At 43.8% G+C, this 19,056-nt stretch overlaps 1 protein-coding gene across 2 annotated transcripts in view; it reads right to left on the bottom strand.

The window, feature by feature from the left end:
- The window catches only part of trpm4a (transient receptor potential cation channel, subfamily M, member 4a), a 166,742-nt gene that overhangs the window by 65,202 nt on the left and 82,484 nt on the right, over nucleotides 1–19,056 (bottom strand). For both annotated transcript variants that reach the window (XM_050070235.1, XM_050070236.1), the window contains 4 exons: nucleotides 5,256–5,558; nucleotides 3,210–3,311; nucleotides 1,306–1,434; nucleotides 892–1,021 (listed from right to left, as the gene is read on the bottom strand). In XM_050070235.1, coding sequence (XP_049926192.1) covers nucleotides 892–1,021; nucleotides 1,306–1,434; nucleotides 3,210–3,311; nucleotides 5,256–5,558 — 664 coding nt within the window. The remainder of the gene's footprint in view (nucleotides 1–891; nucleotides 1,022–1,305; nucleotides 1,435–3,209; nucleotides 3,312–5,255; nucleotides 5,559–19,056) is intronic.

Raw genomic sequence — 19,056 nt, 5'->3', positions numbered from 1 at the left:
ATCCACACCTTTTATCTTGTCTATTTTTACAGTTTTAATTTTATACTTGTTTTTAAGATCTATACACACTGTGTGTGCTTTCAGAATCTGTGTTGTGCAATTGTTTCCAATCAGTGTATTGTCTTGTTTTGTATGTGGAGCCACGTCAAAGAAGATTTTCTGTTACGACAGACAATAAAGTTTTCTGAATCTGAATCTGAATCTGAAGAAATGCTTTTTTAGTGGACGTATTTTGACATTATTTGATGTGGTCTGAGTGCCCTATTATTTAATATAGCACGCGCTCACGAGCTGCAGGCAGGTCCGCCCGAGCTTCGTACTGGAGAAATGTCACATATTGAACATCCTATCACTCATTTAGACAAAAGTAGATCAGAAAATAGGGCCCAGGTTGAAAAAAACGTTAGTTCCCCTTTAAAGCACTTTAGGCTTAGCCTCTACACTAACCATATGCTTTTGTTAAACGTAACCACATGCTTTTGTTGCCTAAACCTAACCACGTGCTTTTGTTGACATCCCGGTGTTGGTAGCAGCGTCCTGGAAGATCAACAGCAGACAGGCCACTGAGAAACCGGAAATGTGACAACTTGGGATGAGAATGTGTTGGTAGTTTAATAAACCTTTCATTTATAAATAACTTGATCATGTAGTTTTGTCTCTGTTTTGAGTCAAGAACTCAGTAGCAACCTCAAGAATTGAGACTGAATTAATGAGTTGGCCATCATTTCCCTTTTTGAGTGAGTGGTACCCCTAGGTGAATTTAATGCAAGTTAAATTCTGTTGTTAAATACAGTACTGATTATCACTGATAGCTTAAGTTGAGTACAACCAATCTATGCCACCCTAAATACAAATCATGTAGAGAACAGAGAAGCTTGTGGTCTGACTCACCGTGTGCAAGGTTTTCAAACTTCTGTGCCAATTCTTTCATGGCAAGCTTGCTCTCAGTCTCACTCTCAAGCTTAGAAAGCTCCCTCAGCATCTTACAGCCTCCTAGAGCACTCAGCACTGACTCCCCTGCCTAACAAGGAAACACAGAAACAAAGGTAAATAAACTGCTGTTTAAATGAAACCAAATTTGATGGCAACTTTGAAAATGGCAGCTTTGTGACTTTGGCAAAAGTTCCATGTTGTGTGCTGATGCTGGTCAGCCTGATTCTCACAGCACCTAAAATGTCATCACCTAAAACTAGTCAGGTTTAAACTGTATAATAATCTTAACATTTGAACACAGCCAATTCCTAAATCCTTCAACTCTGAAAAAAAAAAAGTTTTAGGTTGGGAAATATTGCAGGTGAGTCTCACCATCTCCCAGAAGTACACAGCCATCTCACTGCGGTTCTGCAGGACAGCCCAGATGAAAAGGGCTGCCCAGGGTGAGAGACAGCGCTGGTCCCGGTACAAACACTCCCCCAGCAGCATTTTATTGACTTGCTGAAGGTAAGACAAGACAAGAGTCACCAGTGAAGGAGTCAGATCTGAACAGAATTAGCTCTATTACAGCTGACAGCTATCCATTATTTCATTATCCTTTTGAAATTGTGCCAACAGTTTTTTTTCATTGTTCTCAGTAATTTCATATAAAGTGAAAAACACAATTTAATAAAACGCTTCTGTCTCTCCTTTCTGGTTATTATCATTAAAAAAAATCCCAGCTTTTGTTTTTGTTTTGTTAGTTTGTTTGTTAGTTAGTTCCATAATTGCCCCTTGTTCCATACTGTTCTGTACTTGTCTAGTTGTCCTGTATGTACTTAAATGTTCAATAAAAAAAAAAATCCCTAAAACATGACTTAATCTACAGCAAGATGTAAACTTAAGATAGTTTTACTGAAAACAGCACTCCACCAAGGAATCAAATCATTGCAGCAGAACCAGAGACATGCACTCCATGGATTCTTTATCTTTCTCAAAGCTAGTGCTACATCATACTGGTGTGTGTTAGTTGCAGCTATTGTAGTTAGGAGCCTCTAGCCTCACAAAGAGATAAGTGAGGTGAGGAGGTTATGAAGGGCCCCAGTGTACGCTATTATGACGGGCCCTAGTGCATGCTGTCATGCATGTCTTGACACAAATTTAGACTTGACATTGGACAACATCAACATAAAAATTACCCAGAAATCATCATTGCATTATCTGACAAAAATATCAAAGAAAGTAATAAATTAGTCATTTCATAATCAGTTTTTATGGTATATTTATAGATTTTATAGTTTATATAGAAAAGGCAAAGAATTTATTCATCTTTTTTGAGGACATATACAGCAAATGGCAACCTTTTTAAATTAGTAATATTCTTTTTAAATCATTTATCATTAAGCACAGGTATATTTCCAAGATGTTAATCTGAATCACTTGCGAGGGCCCGCTCTCTCTACAGGCCTCTTCACCCCAGGGGCCCCAGTGTAATTGTACTGCTTGCACTGTCTATATTTTCATCTCTGGGCAGGCGACATGTTAACACACTTCATCCTAATTCCCAGCTGAATGTCATCGGAATGCTGACTGCAGGAATGCCCACCAGAGCTGTTGCCCATGAACTAAATGTTCAATTAACTACCATAAGATGGCTTCAATATTGTTTCCCTGAATTTGGCAGTACAGCCAACCAACCTCACAATCGCACAAGTCAGTTACAATGACAAACTGCTGTCACGTCAAGACCCTGGTGAGGATGATGAGCAATCAAATGAGCTTCCCTGAGATGGTTTCTGGTGTGGTTACACATGGTTTGCGGTTCTGTGGGAAGTTGCATGTAATGCTAAATTCACAAAAACAGCATTGAAGACAGTTTATGACTGTAAACATTCAGTTCATGGGCAATAGCTCTGGTGGACATTCCAGCAGTCAGCATGCCAATGGCATGCTCCCTCAAAACGGCATCTGTAGCATTATGTTGTATGATCAAACTGTACATATTAGAGGGGATTTTTATTGTGACCATCCCAAGGCACACCTGTGTAGTAATGATGCTGTTTAATCAGCATTCTGATATGCCACACCTGTCAGGTGGATGGATTATCTTAGAAAATGAGAAGTGCTCACGAGATTTGTGACCACAATTTGAGAGAAATATTTCTGATGACTGCATAAAAAAAAGTCTTAGATCTTAAACTTGTGGAGAATGGTAGCCAAAACAGAAGTGTTGTGTTTAAATTTTTGTTCAGTGTGCAAAAGCAACAAAAGAAGCCTGGAGTTTCCCAATCACTGACCCTGAGAGCCTTCCTGGTGCTGGTGCTGTGGTCCAGGCCCAGTGGTCCATAGTAGAAAGGCTGACAGACATCACCCAACAGGTCCCACAGCAGGCGGGATACCTGCAGCATCACCAGACACTTCACTACAACTGCAGGGTTGCCTTCAAGTAATGACATTTCATATAAAGCAGACAAAAAACCAAGAGCGCTTGCTGTGTTTCCATGAAGTAAAATCTAATGTAGCATGAGTCTGTTTACATGATCAGAATCAGAAGATTGGGGGAAATCACAGGAGCTCTACACGACATTCAGAGCATATCTATGATTCAGTTTGATTTGGGTTGTCTGGACATGGCTATCAGCATGGAGGTGGCTGAACCAGTGGCTAGCAGCTAACAGTACGAACAGTGCTAAAACGGTTACAGTGCTGACAGAGATTACTGTAACGCACTTCTCATTGGGATTCCTAGCAAGAGCCTGCAGAGGCTTCAATACATCCAAAACTCTGCAGCTAGGATCCTGATGAGAGTGCAGAAACATGAGCACATCACCCCCATTCTCTACTCACTCCACTGGCTTCCCGTCTCCACCAGGATTGAGTACAAGGTTTCCCTCCTCACATACCAATGTATTCATTGGAGCTTAGATTCCCTGCCCGAGCCCGGCCCGAGCCCGGCCCGGGACCCCCCATCCCTCTGACGGGCCTAGGCCGGGCCCGGTTAGATATGAGAGAGGTATGGTATGGAGATATGGGGGGGGGGTCGGTAGAGATAAGTGGGAGGGACAGCGGCTTTCCGTGCCTCCAAAAAATATGCCCTATTCATTCAGTGTTTACCCAACACGCTCAATACATGGACATGCAATGACAAATTGTCATTAACTTATTACGTTATAAAAAACAATGAAAATATGGACTTACCCATGTTTAAAATGACCTGTTGAAGTGAAAAAACGAGTACTGACGGGAACAGACGAGTGGAGTAGATGTTTAACCGGTGCGGAGAGCGCAGGAGAAATGCGCTGCCTGTGTGGACAGTCAAGCGCCTGCGAGTACACTCGCAGGACTTCCGCGGCACTAATGTGCTCAGTGTGTCCTTAGCGTTAATTATAACAGCCAACTTATTGAAAAATGTCGGGTTTAAATCGGGTATTGAAAAATGTCGGGTTTAAATCGGGCTCGGGCCCATAATTACAGTTAATTGGACGGGCCGGGATGGTCCCGGACATAACGTGCACGGGCTCGGGCCGGGTCGGGCTGAATTTTTTGGGCCCGATCTAAGCTCTAGTATCCATGGACATGACCCCCCTACCTCAAAGAACTTCTCAACCCACAAAACACAACACGCTCCCTTCGCTCCACTCACTCAAACCTCCTCCACATACCCAGAACCAGACTCAGGACCATGGGAGATAGGGCCTTCTGTGCTGCTGCCCCACGTCTGTGGAATGCCCTTCCTGACACCTTGAGGGCACCATAATCCACTGACTGTTTTAAAAAAGGTCTTAAGACATTTCTTTTTAGCAAAGCTTTTGGTCCCCCTTAGATATTTTTGTTTAAAACCTTTTAAATAACTGCTCATCTTGTTTTAATTATCTTCCATTCCTTTTTTATCTTTCTTTGTTTTTAACCTGTAGCACTTTGAGATCTTTTGATGAAAAGGGCATTATAAATAAAATGTATTATTATTATTATCATTATTAGAGCTAAGGGTGTTAACCTCACACTGCTGAGTGGCGGCAATTAGCTAGCCAGAAGGATACACACCCAGGGACTCACAAGCACTAACATGCACTGGAAGCTGTTGTTAATGAAATAATCATACTAAAGACTGTAGCATAACATGTAACTAAATAAACTAAAAGAACTACATATAGAAGTAATTACCATCATCAGCATCGTCATCACAATCATTACACAGTAAACATCAACATGACTTAAACACCAGCATCCACTCATCCACTGTACACCATTACCAGTAATTAATTAATAAAACCTGCTATTAATCCATATGAAAGGGTTTCTTGCTGCTGCCCCTTTCTCCATCCTCCCCTCCTTTTCTTTACCTCATAGAGATTGAGCTCCATTGCTGAAGCCGATCCACTTAGTGCACTCTGAGGACTCTTCAGAGGTGTTGTCACAGCCCCATCCAGGATGGACGGGGATCCAGCCAGGTCCTGCCTCTCACTCAGACGCCTCTGGAGCAGAATGTATGCCAGTGAGCTGTCTGACAGCGAGCAGTACAAGGTTTCCAAGCGGCCGTATGTCAGGTAGTCCAGGATATTCAGGCCATTCTCGCAGAAGAGACGCACAAACTGGGGCTTGTTGTTGACCAGCGCATCTGTCATGGAGTCTTCAAGGTCTTCATACTGAAAATATAATTACCTCATCAGCATTATGTTGATGTTATGTACACTGATCAACATTTGTGGTCACGTACATGACCAGACAGAAGGCACAGTTAGCCATGTTCAGCTTTCAGTACTTTAGAAACTTTTGTGTAACATTTGGAGTTCTTTAAATTTCTATTAAATCTTTGTTTATGCTAGGTGTACGGCTGGTACATTTTTAAATAGCACTGTGACATTTACTTTTGGGATTTTGACTGCATCACCAATTAAGTATCAATCAAATTTAAAACTAGAATTACCGCCCTGTGGTTGTATGCTAGGTTTCTCTTACAGTTTACAGTCTATAACATCTAAAGTCTAAGATCTATACAATTAGCACAGTTTCAAGATTAGTGTCACCAATTCAATATTTGACCAAATGTCTCCCCAGTTATGACGCTGAGTAATGGCCAGAAAAGTGTTTTATGCATTTTATTATGAAGTCACAGTTAAGCTGACCTTTGACCTTTTGAACATCAGATATCATCACATCATTATTTTATCCTATTAGACAATTGTGTGAAGTTTTGTTAAAATTAGCCTATGAATTCTTGAGTTATGGCCAAAAAACATATTTTGTCATATAGATCTTGACCTTTGACCTTATAACCCCTTTATTCTTCAGGCAAAGTGAATATTTGTGTCAAATTTAAAGAAATTCCAATGAGTGGCTCTTGAGATATCACATTGAGACAGACATGGTCACACTGACCTTGACCTTTGACCACCAAAAACTAATCAATTCATCACTGAGTCTGAGTCGAACATTTGTGCTAAATTAAAAGAAATTCCCTCACCCTGTTCTTGAGATAGTGAGTTCACAAGAATGAGACAGACTAGGTCATAGTGACCTTGACCTTTGACCTATGACCACCAAAAACAAATCAGTTCATTGTTGAGCCCAAGTGGACATTTGTGTCAAATTTGAAGAATTCCCTTGAGGCATTCTTGAGATATAACGTTCACTGATGTAACGTTTTTGTCCCGATATTTTGTGTGATATCTTTGTATATTTCTTCAATAATAATAATAATAATAAAAAACTTGGCTTCCGGGTCATGCAATGTGCGAGAGATGAAAATATTGAAAGTGTATGAAAGGGCCGAATCCCGGCCCGTTATCCGTTTTTTCCATTTTCCATTTAAACAGAAAATTGGAAATCGGAAAACCAGTCGTTATCCGTTTTTTCATTTTGGTTCTGGAAACAAATGTTTTTTCATATTTGGTTTTATTTTGAAAAACGAATGAACGAATGATACATGGATTCGGGGGCTTAGCAGTAAATTAGCCATAACTCAAGTTGTGTTAGAGCAATATGATAAAATTCAGTGGAAACATCCTGCTCAATGTCCTGAACATGCCCTTCACATTTCATTCACCTTCATTAAAAAACTAGTTAGGCTGACATAGACCTAATCTGCAGAGGACCTCCTGTAATACACCTCCTATTTTCTCGGGCTCAAATAAATACAAGAACTTTGTGCTCTAGAGAAAGGATCAGCGCTCAGTGAATAACCTCCTAAGGCCTATGATAAGCTATTATGGCAAGGCTTAACTATACAGACCAGTGAGCAGTGATAACTAACATGTCTTTGGGGTCATCAGGTGGGAACCTCCTTTCACCAGTGTTCTGTCTAGTTGGTCCCATGACAGTGACCTCTAGCGTCCCAGAGACACTCCCCTAATGCCAGCTCTCACTACTCCCAGCACCGACCTAACAACCTCCTTTACCATACCTTACACGTCCTCCTGATCCAAATCCACTGACTAGAACATGCGCTTCAACTATTAGCAGCAAAGTCTGGTAGCTCTGCAATTTTACTTAGTTTTACTGATTTTTTATTATATTTTTCTCAACTACTAATGGATACTTCTGTGAAGAGAAGAGTTTATTCAAGAGAGGAGCTTTTTTCTTTGAAACGGAGCAAGTCTGGAGACACCATCCTATTGCAGCCGAGATGAAGAGGTATTTTCGTGGTTGCCATGCTGGTGCAAAGGTGAAGGCTTGGAAATGGAGATATAAGCCCTTTCTGCCATCAGTCATCATGGGAAATGTCAACTTTCTGCCCAACAAGAGTGATGAACTGGAGATATTGGTGAAGACTCAGAAAGTATACCTTGAGTGCAGTGTCATGTGTTTTACGGAAACGTGGTTGAATCAAAACATCTCAGACTCCAACGTGGATCTACCTGGCTTCACTCTCATACGATCGGACAGAGACTCTAAAGCTAGTGGCAAAAAAGGTGGGGGACTGGCTTTATTTGTGAACCAGAGATGGTGCAGTCCTGCACATATTACTGTCAAGGAGAAGATGTGTTGTCCAGATATTGAACTTTTGGCAGTTGGTATGAGGCCATATTATGTACCAAGAGAATTCAGTCATATCACAACAATACTTGTGTACATCCCACCCAAGGCAACTGCTGAAGTTCCATGTGAAGTTCTCCATGAACTCGTTGCTAAGATACAGACTAAACATCCTGAGGCACTATTGATAATATCAGGACACTTCAACCATGTTTCCCTCTCCTCTCACCTGACTGGATTTACACAGTTTGTTAACTGTCCAACCAGAGAAAATAAAACCCTTGATCTGCTGTATGCCAATGTCAAAGAAGCTTACAGAGCCACTGCCTTACCACCACTGGGCAGGTCAGATCACAACTTGGTTCTTCTGCAGACATGTTACAAACCCCGTGTGTGGAGGCAGCCTGCAACTAAACTCACAGTCAGGAAATGGACACCAGAGGCTACTGAGGCTCTAAGAGACTGCTTTGAATGCACAGACTGGGATGTGCTGCTGAAAACGGAGGAGAACATCATGGACATTGATAGACAGGTTGACTGTTACTGATTACATCATCTTCTGTAGAGACACAGTCATACCTACAAAGACTGTACGCTGTTTCCACAATAACAAACCTTGGATTACCAGTGACATAAAGGCAATCCTCAATGAGAAGAAGGCAGCTTTTAGAGATGGTGACAAAGCACGGCTCAAACAAGTGCAACATGAGTTGAAGAAGAGACTTAAGATGGCAAAGGTGGAATACAAAAAGAAACTGGAGAGGGATCTACAACACAGCAACATCCGTTAAATATGGAGAGGAGTCAACACCATCTCTGGTTACAACAACAAGAAAAGACAGCCAGTGGTGGGTGATGCAGAAAGAGCTGATGAACTCAATCAGTTCTTCAACAGATTCAATACGGCAGCCACTCCCACTTCCAATGCTGCTTCTCCTCCTCCTCCTCCACCTCCTCCTCCATCACCTCCACCTCCACAACTTGTGTACAACTCCGATGCAGCAGCCACCCCCCCTCTTTTTTTTTTCATAAATATTTTTATCGAATCCAGACAAGAATGTACATCAACATTAATGCAATCAGTATCCAGTTTTTTGTTTTTTTTCCCCCTCCAATACAGCAAAAGCACATAGTCCCCAAACCCTATCCCTTTAATAAACTCCCTCCCAACCCACCCACGGACCTCATATTAAACCACGTAGCGATTATGAGAATAATCAGTGCCATTGATATAAAAATACTAAAACACACCCGAATTCACTAACATACAATAGGTGGAGTAATTGTGTAAATAATATCCATCCATCAACAAAAGTAAAAAAAACAAAAAGGTAAAATAAATAAATATCAGCTGTGAAATGATACCATGGACCACTAACTTGCTGTTTATCTAAATGTTAAAGTCTTGATAGCTGCTCACATCTCAGTCATGTTGTTAAAGCTGACAGACCTGGGGGGATCGATGCCAGTAGATCTAGTGCAACATTATTAATTCTCCTACTGCTAAATTAAATGCAGAGGGCTTATTCAGTGAACTGCGGACAGGTAGGATGAAAGCAGTCCACTATGGGGACACTTCACTTGAAGGGAGTTGATTAAAGTAGTTGAGTAGCGGCCTCCAGTATGAGTAAAACCTTCCAGAACAGCCTCTAAGTCCAAACTTAATTTTTCCCAGTTTAAGCAAAAATAAGATATCATGTAGCCAGGCTTTAAAAGATGGCGGCTGGGGGGATTTTCACAGCAGAAGAATCTTCCTGCGAGCAATTAAGAAGGCGAAGGCAATGACATGATCTTGGGTGGCTGTGGTACCAATTTCATCAGGAGCTATGCCAAAGACAGCTATATGTGGGGACAGTTTAATATTTAAACCTAATAGGTCAGAGATGGATTTGAAAAAAGATTGCCAGTAACTAGATAGTTTGGAGCATGACCAAAACATGTGCGTCAGATTGCATCTGGGAACATCTGCTACATGTTTCACTAGTACTGTCTGGGTAGAGTTTGAAAAGTTTTTTTTTACTATAATGGAGCCTGAACAGTACTTTAAATTGAATAAGAGAAAGTCTGGCGCAACTAGACGATGAGTTGATGGCACTTAAAGCCCTTTCCCTGAAAGCATCAGAAAGATCAATTTGTAACTCATTTTCCCAGTCAGTTTTGATTTTGTTTATCACTGATTCCTTAGTTGGAGTCAGAAGGTCATAGAAATACGAGATATGGCCTTTCCGCAAGGTTTTTGCCTCAAGTACTCAATCTATGCCACTAAGGGGTGGGGCTTGAGGGAACAGGGGTGAGTAGGTTCTAGCAAAATCCCGAAGCTGGAAGTACTGAAAAAAATCTGAGCTTTGTAAATTAAATGCCGAGCATAACTGTTCAAAACTGGCAAAAAGCCCATCTATGTACAGATCGCCCAGGCAGCGAAGACCCTTATTCAGTAAAGTGGTGAAACGTGCATCAATTTTCGCCCGCGTGAATTATTTAGTTATAGTTATTACAGATAGGTGACGCTTGAGGGAGAGTGAGCCATCCAAACTGACATCTAATTTGTGTCCATATCTTTATTGTATTGATTACTATAATGTTAGAAGTAAAATTTGAGGGGGAAAGAGGCAAAGTACTACATATTAAAGCTTGGAGTAAGGAGGAACAGGAGCTTGCTTCAGTCTGACACCAGTTTAGCTGGGGTGAGATGAACCAGAGTAAAACGTTTTGTACGTTAGCTGCCCGATAGTAACCAAGGAGATTAGGTAATCCAAGCCCACCCACTGATCTTTTCCTCTCAAGTAAGGTCTTATTTGCTCTTGCCCGCTTAGCAGCCCAAAGAAAGGATGAAATTATACTCTCTATAGATCTGAAGAAGGATCTAGGGAGGAAGATTGGCAGGCACTGAAGAAGATAGAGATATCTCGGCAAAACATTAATTTTTATCGTTTGAATCCTGCCCGCCAGAGAGAGCTGTAGGCAATTCCACCTCTGGAGATCAGATTTAACTGCTGTTGTCAGAGCGGAGAAATTTTTTTCTTGCAGTGTACGCATGGATCGTGTTACTATTACACCTAGATATTTAATTCCTGCACTAGTGGTCCTGAACGGTATTGATGAGGGTGGCAAGTCCAAAGCCAGTTGGTTAATTGGGAGAAATTCACTTTTGGAAATGTTCAATTTGTACCCAGAGAAAACGCCGAACAAGCTTAAAAGTGAAAGGATAGGAGGAATGCTCGTTAGGGGGTCTCTCACATATAGGAGGAGATCATCAGCGTACAACGAAACGCGATGTTCAAACCCCTGCCTCATGATTCCTTTTATTCTGCAATCAGATTTTAGAGCGGCTGAGAGTGGTTCAATCGCGAGCACAAACAACAAGGGGGAAAGCGGGCAACCCTGGCGTGTGCCACGGAAAAGAGGAAATGGGTCCGAACGCTGTGTGTTTGTGCATGCTGAAGCCTGGGGGGAGGTATACAATAATTTGATCCAGGAGATAAAGTGGGCACTAAGACCAAACCGTTCCAGGGTGGAGAAAAGGTAAGGCCACTCCACCCTGTCGAACGCCTTCTCGGCGTCAAGTGATATAACAACATCCGGGTCTGTAGGTGAGGATGGGGTGTGAATGACGCTAAGAAGTCTTCTGACATTAGAAAATGAGTGCCTCCCTTTTATGAATCCTGTCTGATCCTCAGAGATGATCAGAGGCATGACAGGTTCCAAACGACGTGCTAAGATTTTAGCAAGTATTTTCACGTCAATAGGGTGGTACGATGCACAGCTAAGTGGGTCCTTGCCTTTTTTATGAATGAGGGAAATAGAGGCTTGCATAAGAGTGTTCGGCAGGGAGCCGTGTTGGTATGAATAATTAAACATTTCGAGCAATAATGGGGCCAGTTGATCTGAAAAGCGTTTAAAAAACTCCACCGGATACCCATCTGGGCCTGGGGACTTACCACTGTTCATCGAGTGTATCGCCTCCCTAATTTCTGCAAGTGTTAAAGCGGTATCAAGCATCTTACTGTGATTAGGTGAGATTTTAGGCATTATCAGTTCATCTAAAAAGGTCGTCAGTTGGGTTTCGTCGTTGGGGGATTCTGATTTGTATAATTGTGAATAAAATGATTTGAAAGCTAGATTTATTTGATCTGGGTCTGAAGTTAAGGATCCTGTTTCCTCCTGAATCTGAGTAATTTGGTTAGCGGCTTGTTTAGCTTTTAGCTGGTGGGCCAGAAGGTGGCCAGCCTTGTCACCGTGCTCGTACACTGATCCGCAAGAGTGAAGAAGCAATCGTTCAGCCTCCGTTGTAAGAAGAAGGTCATGTTCCGTTTGCAGAGCTATTCTCTCTTTAATCAAATCAGGTGTATGGGTTGTTAACAGTGATCTGTCTAAACTGGCGATAGACTTTTCCAGTTCCTCTTTCCGGGCTCTATGCTGTTTATTTGCATGGGATGTCTACGAGATGATTTTGCCTCTGAGAAAAACCTTAAGAGTTTCCCATATTGTGGATGGAGAGGTCTCTTCATTCTTATTAGTCTCGCAAAAGAAAGAGATAGATTCAGATACATACTTACAGAAATTTTCGTCCATTCACCAAAATTTAAATTTTTTCGGTTTTGATTCAAAGTGAAATTCAAGAATTACAGTAGAATGGTCTGATATTGTTATCGGTGAATATTCAGTGGAGGTAATTGATGGAATAAGCCTTTTATCAACTATAAAACAATCTATTCGGGAGAACGACCGATGCGCATGTGAGAACAAGGAATATTGTCTCGAAGATGGATGCAAATATCTCCAAGGATCAATATACCCAAATTGGTCCATGAAGTTAATGAGTGTCTGTGACATTTTTGAGAGAGAGATGGGCTGAGAAACTTGATCTGTCTAATATCGGGTTGATGACACAATTCATGTCCCCTCCTAGTATCAAAATATGGGAGTTTAGGTTTGGAATTGAGGACAACAGAGATTGCATAAAAGTATGATCATACCAATTTGGCGCATATATGGATGCTAAAATTACAGGCTTCTGGTATAGCGTACCTGTTACAATTACGAAACGGCCGCCCGAATCTGCGATTGTGTTATTGGAGATGAAATGCACATTTTCCCTGAATAGTATGGCCGTGCCTCTTGTTTTTGAGTTAAATTTTGAATGGAAAAACCTGTCCGATCCATGGCCTGCTCAGTTTCCTATGATCAAGGTTACGTAGGTGCGTCTCCTGGAGGAACATGATGTCGGCATTTAAATTTTTTAAGTGCATCATAATTTTTGCTCGCTTTACTGCAGCATTTAACCCACCAGTATTCAAAGAGATGATCCTCACCACCTGTCCAGCGGCAGCCCCCCCACTGATCACGCCAGCCACGCTGTGATGTAGAGTGGCAAAAATGTCAAAACGGTCCTAAGACGCGAGCAGCACAAAATATATAAGTCAATATGTACATGAAAAATGATATGTAATGACAGTGAAATCAACAACATAATCAATAGCACCAAGTGGCATACAACCAAAGAGGCCCCCTCCCCTATCCATCTTTCCTCTCTGGGTCATCTCCAATCCCTCAAGTAATAATCCTAACACCAGTTATTGTTAATAAAACCCTTAGAACATATAAAATTTTAAGAATACACCCTTTTAACCTAAACTAGTGTTCAGTGAATACCAAACAAAATCTAAAGAAAGGCCACCCAATATTTGCCTTGACAAAAGTATATAGACAAATATATATGTAGAAATAAAAATGAAAAATGCGACTCATGACTGGCTTTTAAATAATTCCCTTAATCAGTTAAATTTCAAGATTAAACATTGTCTCAAATGATTATTAAGCTACAGTATATCAAAATGTGTTTCCCCAAGAAAGAGTGGGAACAAGGTGCGAAGCAATTGTAACACTTTTTCCAGCCTTGTAAACAAAATGAGCATTAGCATCCTTAAGTTAGAGGCAGCTCTAACATCAATACAATACTTTTAGGACAACCCGACTGAGTGATAAAGGTAAACTAAGAGAATAAAAAAATAAAGTGTCCGAGTGCATGACAGACTCAGTTTGCCACAGAAGATTGTCTTTGGTCGGATTTTCTCAGTCCCATGTCACTGGCGCAGCAAGGACGTTAGCTCCAGGCTAACACACAGCACAGTTAGTGGCTCTCACACAGGTTGAGTTGCCTCAGCTGATTAGCACTATGTTAGTCAGGCATCGGCTCCGTCCGCGGGCGCCGTTTGTAGTTGGCCGCGAAGGTCGCTGCCTCTTCTGGTGATGCAAACCCGAAGAGGCAGCGACTAGTTCAACCAGGAGGTCGGAAAAGAAACTTGTAGGTCGGGGTCCTTCATTGGATTCCGGGAGGCCAATAACTCTAATGTTGTTCCTGCGACTCCGGTTCTTGAGGTCCGCCACCCTCGCTAGCAACTTAGCATTGCTATCAGCTAACGCCGTACATCTCGTCTCCAATGCTTGTATACGCTGGTCATTTAGTTCAGCGTTAGTTTCCAATGAGACGATGCGCTGGCCATGGTCGGTTACCGTGGAGTGTAGTTTATCCAGTCTTAGTTCGAGGGTAGCGAAGGTTTTTTTGAAGTCGTTTGAAATGCTAGCTCTGTGCTCCTCCAGCAAGCCAGCAATGTCGGTCAGACAGGGGCTGCTGCAAGTGGTTGAGGCTTCCACGTTGGGCTTTTTTTGCTGTTTTGTTTTTTTCTACATATTGTCGTGGCTTTTCGAAGCTTTAGAGTGTTATCCCTTTCTCAAGTTAGTGCGGGTGTTGGAAAAAATGGGGGTTTTCAAAGGTAAACGTTACGGGAGACGGAGACCGCGCTGCCTTCACATGCTCACCAAATCGGAAGTCCCCAGCCACCCCCCCCTCTTACACCTGTGCCTCCACCCTTGTCTGTCACAGAGATGGGGAGCTGGGAAGACTTTGCTCTGGGAAGGCTGCTGGCCCAGATAGTGTGTGTCCAAGGCTCCTCAAAGACTGTGCTGCCCAACTGTGTCAACCTCTCCACAAGATCTTCAACCTCAGTCTACAGTTGGGGCGGGTGCCGGCACTGTGGAAGACTTCCTGTGTTGTGCCGGTACCGAAAATTAAATGTCCAGCTGAACTTAATGACTTCAGACCAGTAGCCCTCACTTCGCACATCATGAAGACCTTGGAGCGGCTGATTCTATGCCTACTGAGACTTGAGGTCAAAGACAAACTCAACCCCCTGCAGTTTGCATACAAACACATTGGAGTGAACGATGCTGTCCTCTACATGCTTCACCGTGCCCTAGCTCATCTGGAGGAACCTGGTGCTTATGTGAGAATCATGTTCTTTGATTTGTCAAGCACATTCAACAACATCCAACCCAACATACTCAAAGACAAGCTCAGATGGCAGTGGATCCTTCCTTTATCTCCTGGATCACAGATTACCTGACAGGAAGGCCACAGTATGTCAGGTTGGGGAACTGTGTTTCTGGGACATTAATGAGCAGCACAGGGGCTCCACAAGGGACTGTTCTGGCTCCATTCCTGTTCACACTGTACACGGCGGACTTCAAATACAACTCTGAGTCCTGCCACATCCAGAAATACTCGGACGACACTGCTATTGTGGCGTGTATCAGGAAAGGGTAGGAGTCTGAATATAGGGACCTGATAAAAGCCTTCAGTGACTGGAGTCACAAGAACTGTCTCCTCCTAAACACCTCAAAGACCAAGGAAATGATCATAGATTTCCGCAGGTCCAACATCCCTCTTCAGCCAGTGAATACCTGTGGGGTGGACATTGAGGTGGTGCCAAGCTATAAGTATCTAGGTGTACACCTGGATAATAAGTTGGACTGGTCCCTAAACACAGACGCTCTCTACAAAAAGGGGCAGAGTCGCCTATATACCAACAGCCATCAGGCTTTATAATTCTTTGACATGACAGATAATTGAATTTCCCCTTGGGGATGAATAAAGTTATTCTTATTCTTCTTATTCTTAGATCTAGCTGCTTCATCTGACATTTCCTTCACCGTCTTCCTCAAGCCTCTGTCCCCGCACTCCGAGTTCCCCCAGGAGCGAGACAGCTGATCTTGCTATGAATCCCCTACACCCCACTTCCACTGGACAAATCCTAGTTTTCCACACTCGCTGCTCAGCTTCTGCTCCTAAGTCTGCATACCTAAGCTTTTTTCTTTCATAGGCTTCTTCCATTGAGTCTTCCCAAGGAACTGTCAGCTCAATGAAATAAACTATCCGTTGACTTACTGACCACAACACTATGTCAGGCCTCTGATTGGTACAAACTATTTCCTGGGGAACATCAAGCTTTCCCCCTAAATCTACTTGCATTTCCCAATCATACTTGCATTTCCCAATCACAAGCACCTTCTAGGCAGCCACACCCTTGCCTCCTTACTAACTTATCACTGCTGTATTTCTCCCCCTCACAGGCAAACTGAGCTGCTAAACTCCCATTCTTAAAACCCTCTGAATTTGCCTGTCTTCGTTTCCCTTCGATGCCTGCAGCTAAACTTTTCAACACCTGGTTATTTTGCCATGTATACCAGCCTTGTGACAAGCTAACTCTACAGCCTGACAAAATACGCTTTAAGGTTGAGGTACCTGAACACAATGGGCATGATGCGTCCCCATTTACCCACAGTTTTAGGTTCTGGGGGGTTGGTAACACATCGTATGTAGCCCCTACCAGGAATCTAATACGATTCTCCTCCATACTCCACAGGTCCCTCCATCTAAGCTTCCTCTTCTCTACACTTTCCCAATCCAACCACTGTCCCTGCTTAGCCCGGGCCACTACTTTTGCACCCCTTAATATCTCCTCCTGTCTACGTATCTGTTCCACAACCAGCTTTATTTTATCTTTGGGACCTGCTTTATTCCATACCGGTTTGCCTGAGCCAAGCCCCAGGCCTCCCCGACCAAACTGAACATTACCTAAAATCTCTGCCTGCCTCTGCCTCCTGAACTGCCGATCTTCGGTTCTCAGCACTGCTCTCGTGATCTGGAATCTTTTTTCATCAACTGCAAACCTTTTTACTCCCCCCGTGAGTTTGCTTCATTCATTCTGGTCGGTGTTTACATCCCACCGCAGGCCAATGTGTAGGAGGCACAGCGCACGCTCGCCGACCAGATACTGTGTGTGGAGTGGGCTTACCCAGACTCCTTAGTTATTGTCCTTGGCAACTTTAACAAAGGTAACCTCATCCATGAACTCCCCAAATACAAACAGTTAATAAAATGTCCAGCCAGAGAGAAAAATATCCTGGATCACTGTTACACAACTGTCAACAACACCTATCACGCCTTCCCCCGCGCTGCACTGGGCCACTCTGACCACATCACTGTCCACCTCATTCCCTCATACAGGCTGAAGTTAAAGCTTTGTAAACCTGTTGTGAGGTCATCTAAGAAGTGGAGCAGTGATGCTGTGGAGGAAAGGCGTGTTTGGACACCACTGGCTGGGATGTTTTCAGGACCGCCACCAATAGTCTGGATGAGTACACAGAGGCTGTGACATCATACATCAGCTTCTGTGAAGACTGCTGTATACCATCACGCATCACAGTGAGGTATAACAATTACAAACCCTGGTTTGTCTAAAGCTGTCCTGTCCTAAACTCAGACAGCTGAGGCGGCTGAAGGAAGAGGCGTTCAGGAGTGGGGACAAGGAGAGGTTTAAAGAGTCAAAGTACAGGTTTAGCAAGGTGGTGAAGGAAGCTAAACGGCTGTATGCTGAGAAACTACAACACTAGTTCTCAACCAATGACTCTGCTTCTGTCTGCAAGGGGCTCAGACAGATTACAAACTACAAACCTAACCCCCCCCAACTATGTCAATGACCTGCGCCTAGCCAATGACCTGAACGACTTTAACTGTCGATTTGAAAGACAACGGGACAGTCCGGACACCATCCCCCGCGACCACCAGCTCCAACCCACCAGCATCACCTCCTCCACCTCAGCAGGGCAGCTCCAACCCACCAGCATCACCTCCTCCACCTCAGCAGGGGCCTGCCGCCCCCCTCAACTGCCCACACCTATGGCCCCCTCCTCCCCCACCACTACTCTCACTATCCAGGTGAGGGATGTCAACAGGCTCTTTAAGAGGCAGAACCCCTGCAAAGCAGCCGGACCAGACTCTGTCTCTCCGGGCACCTTGAAGCACTGCCTCTACCTGCTGTCTCTGGTGTTCACCTACATCTTCAACACCTCCCTGGAGACATGCCATGTGCCAGCCTGCTTCAAGACCTCCACCATCATTCCCGTCCCAAAAAGCCAAGGACCACAGGACTTAATGACTACAGACCCATCGCCCTGACCTCTGTGAAGTCCTTTGAGCGTCTTGTGCTGTCACACCTCAAGGCCATCACCGACCCTCTCCTGGACCCCCTGCAGTTCGCCTACAGAGCCAACAGGTCTGTACATGATACTGTCAACATGGCTCTCCACATCACCCTCCAGCACCTGGACTCCCCAGGAACCTATGCCAGGATGCTGTTTGTGGACTTCAGCTCTGCCTTCAATACAATCATCCCGGCTCTGCTACAGGACAAGCTCTCCCAGCCAAGTGTACCTGACTCCACCTGCAGGTGGATCACTGACTTCCTGTCCGACAGGAGGCAGCACGTGAAGCTGGGGAGACATGTTTCTGACACCCGGACTCTCAACACTGGATCCCCCCAAGGCTGTGTTCTTTCTCCTCTGCTATTCTCCCTGTACACCAACAGCTGCACCTCCAGTCATCAGTCTGTCAAGCTCCTGAAGTTCACGGACGACACCACCCTCATTGGACTCATCTCTGACGGGGATGAGTCCACGTACAGGTTGGAGATTGACCAGCTGGTGACCTGGTGCAGGCAGAACAACCTGGAGCTCAACGCTCTTAAGACAGTGGAGATGGTTGTAGACTTCAGGAAGAACCCAGCCCCGCCCACCCTCATCACCCTGTATGACTCCCCAGTCAACACTGTGGAGTCATTCCGCTTCATGGGGTACACCATCACCCAGGACCTCAAGTGGGAGCTGAACATCAGCTCCCTTGAAAAGAAGGCAGATCAGAGGATGTACTTCCTGCGGCAGATGAAGAAGTTCAACCTGCCAAAGACAATGATGGTGCACTTCTACACTGCCATCACTGAGTCCATGCTCACCTCCTCCATCACCACCTGGTACGCTGCTGCCACTGCCAAG

This window comes from Epinephelus moara, chromosome 18, assembly GCF_006386435.1.
Source record: "Epinephelus moara isolate mb chromosome 18, YSFRI_EMoa_1.0, whole genome shotgun sequence".
Lineage (NCBI taxonomy): Eukaryota > Metazoa > Chordata > Actinopteri > Perciformes > Serranidae > Epinephelus > Epinephelus moara.
This window is presented reverse-complemented; position numbering and strand designations above follow the sequence as displayed.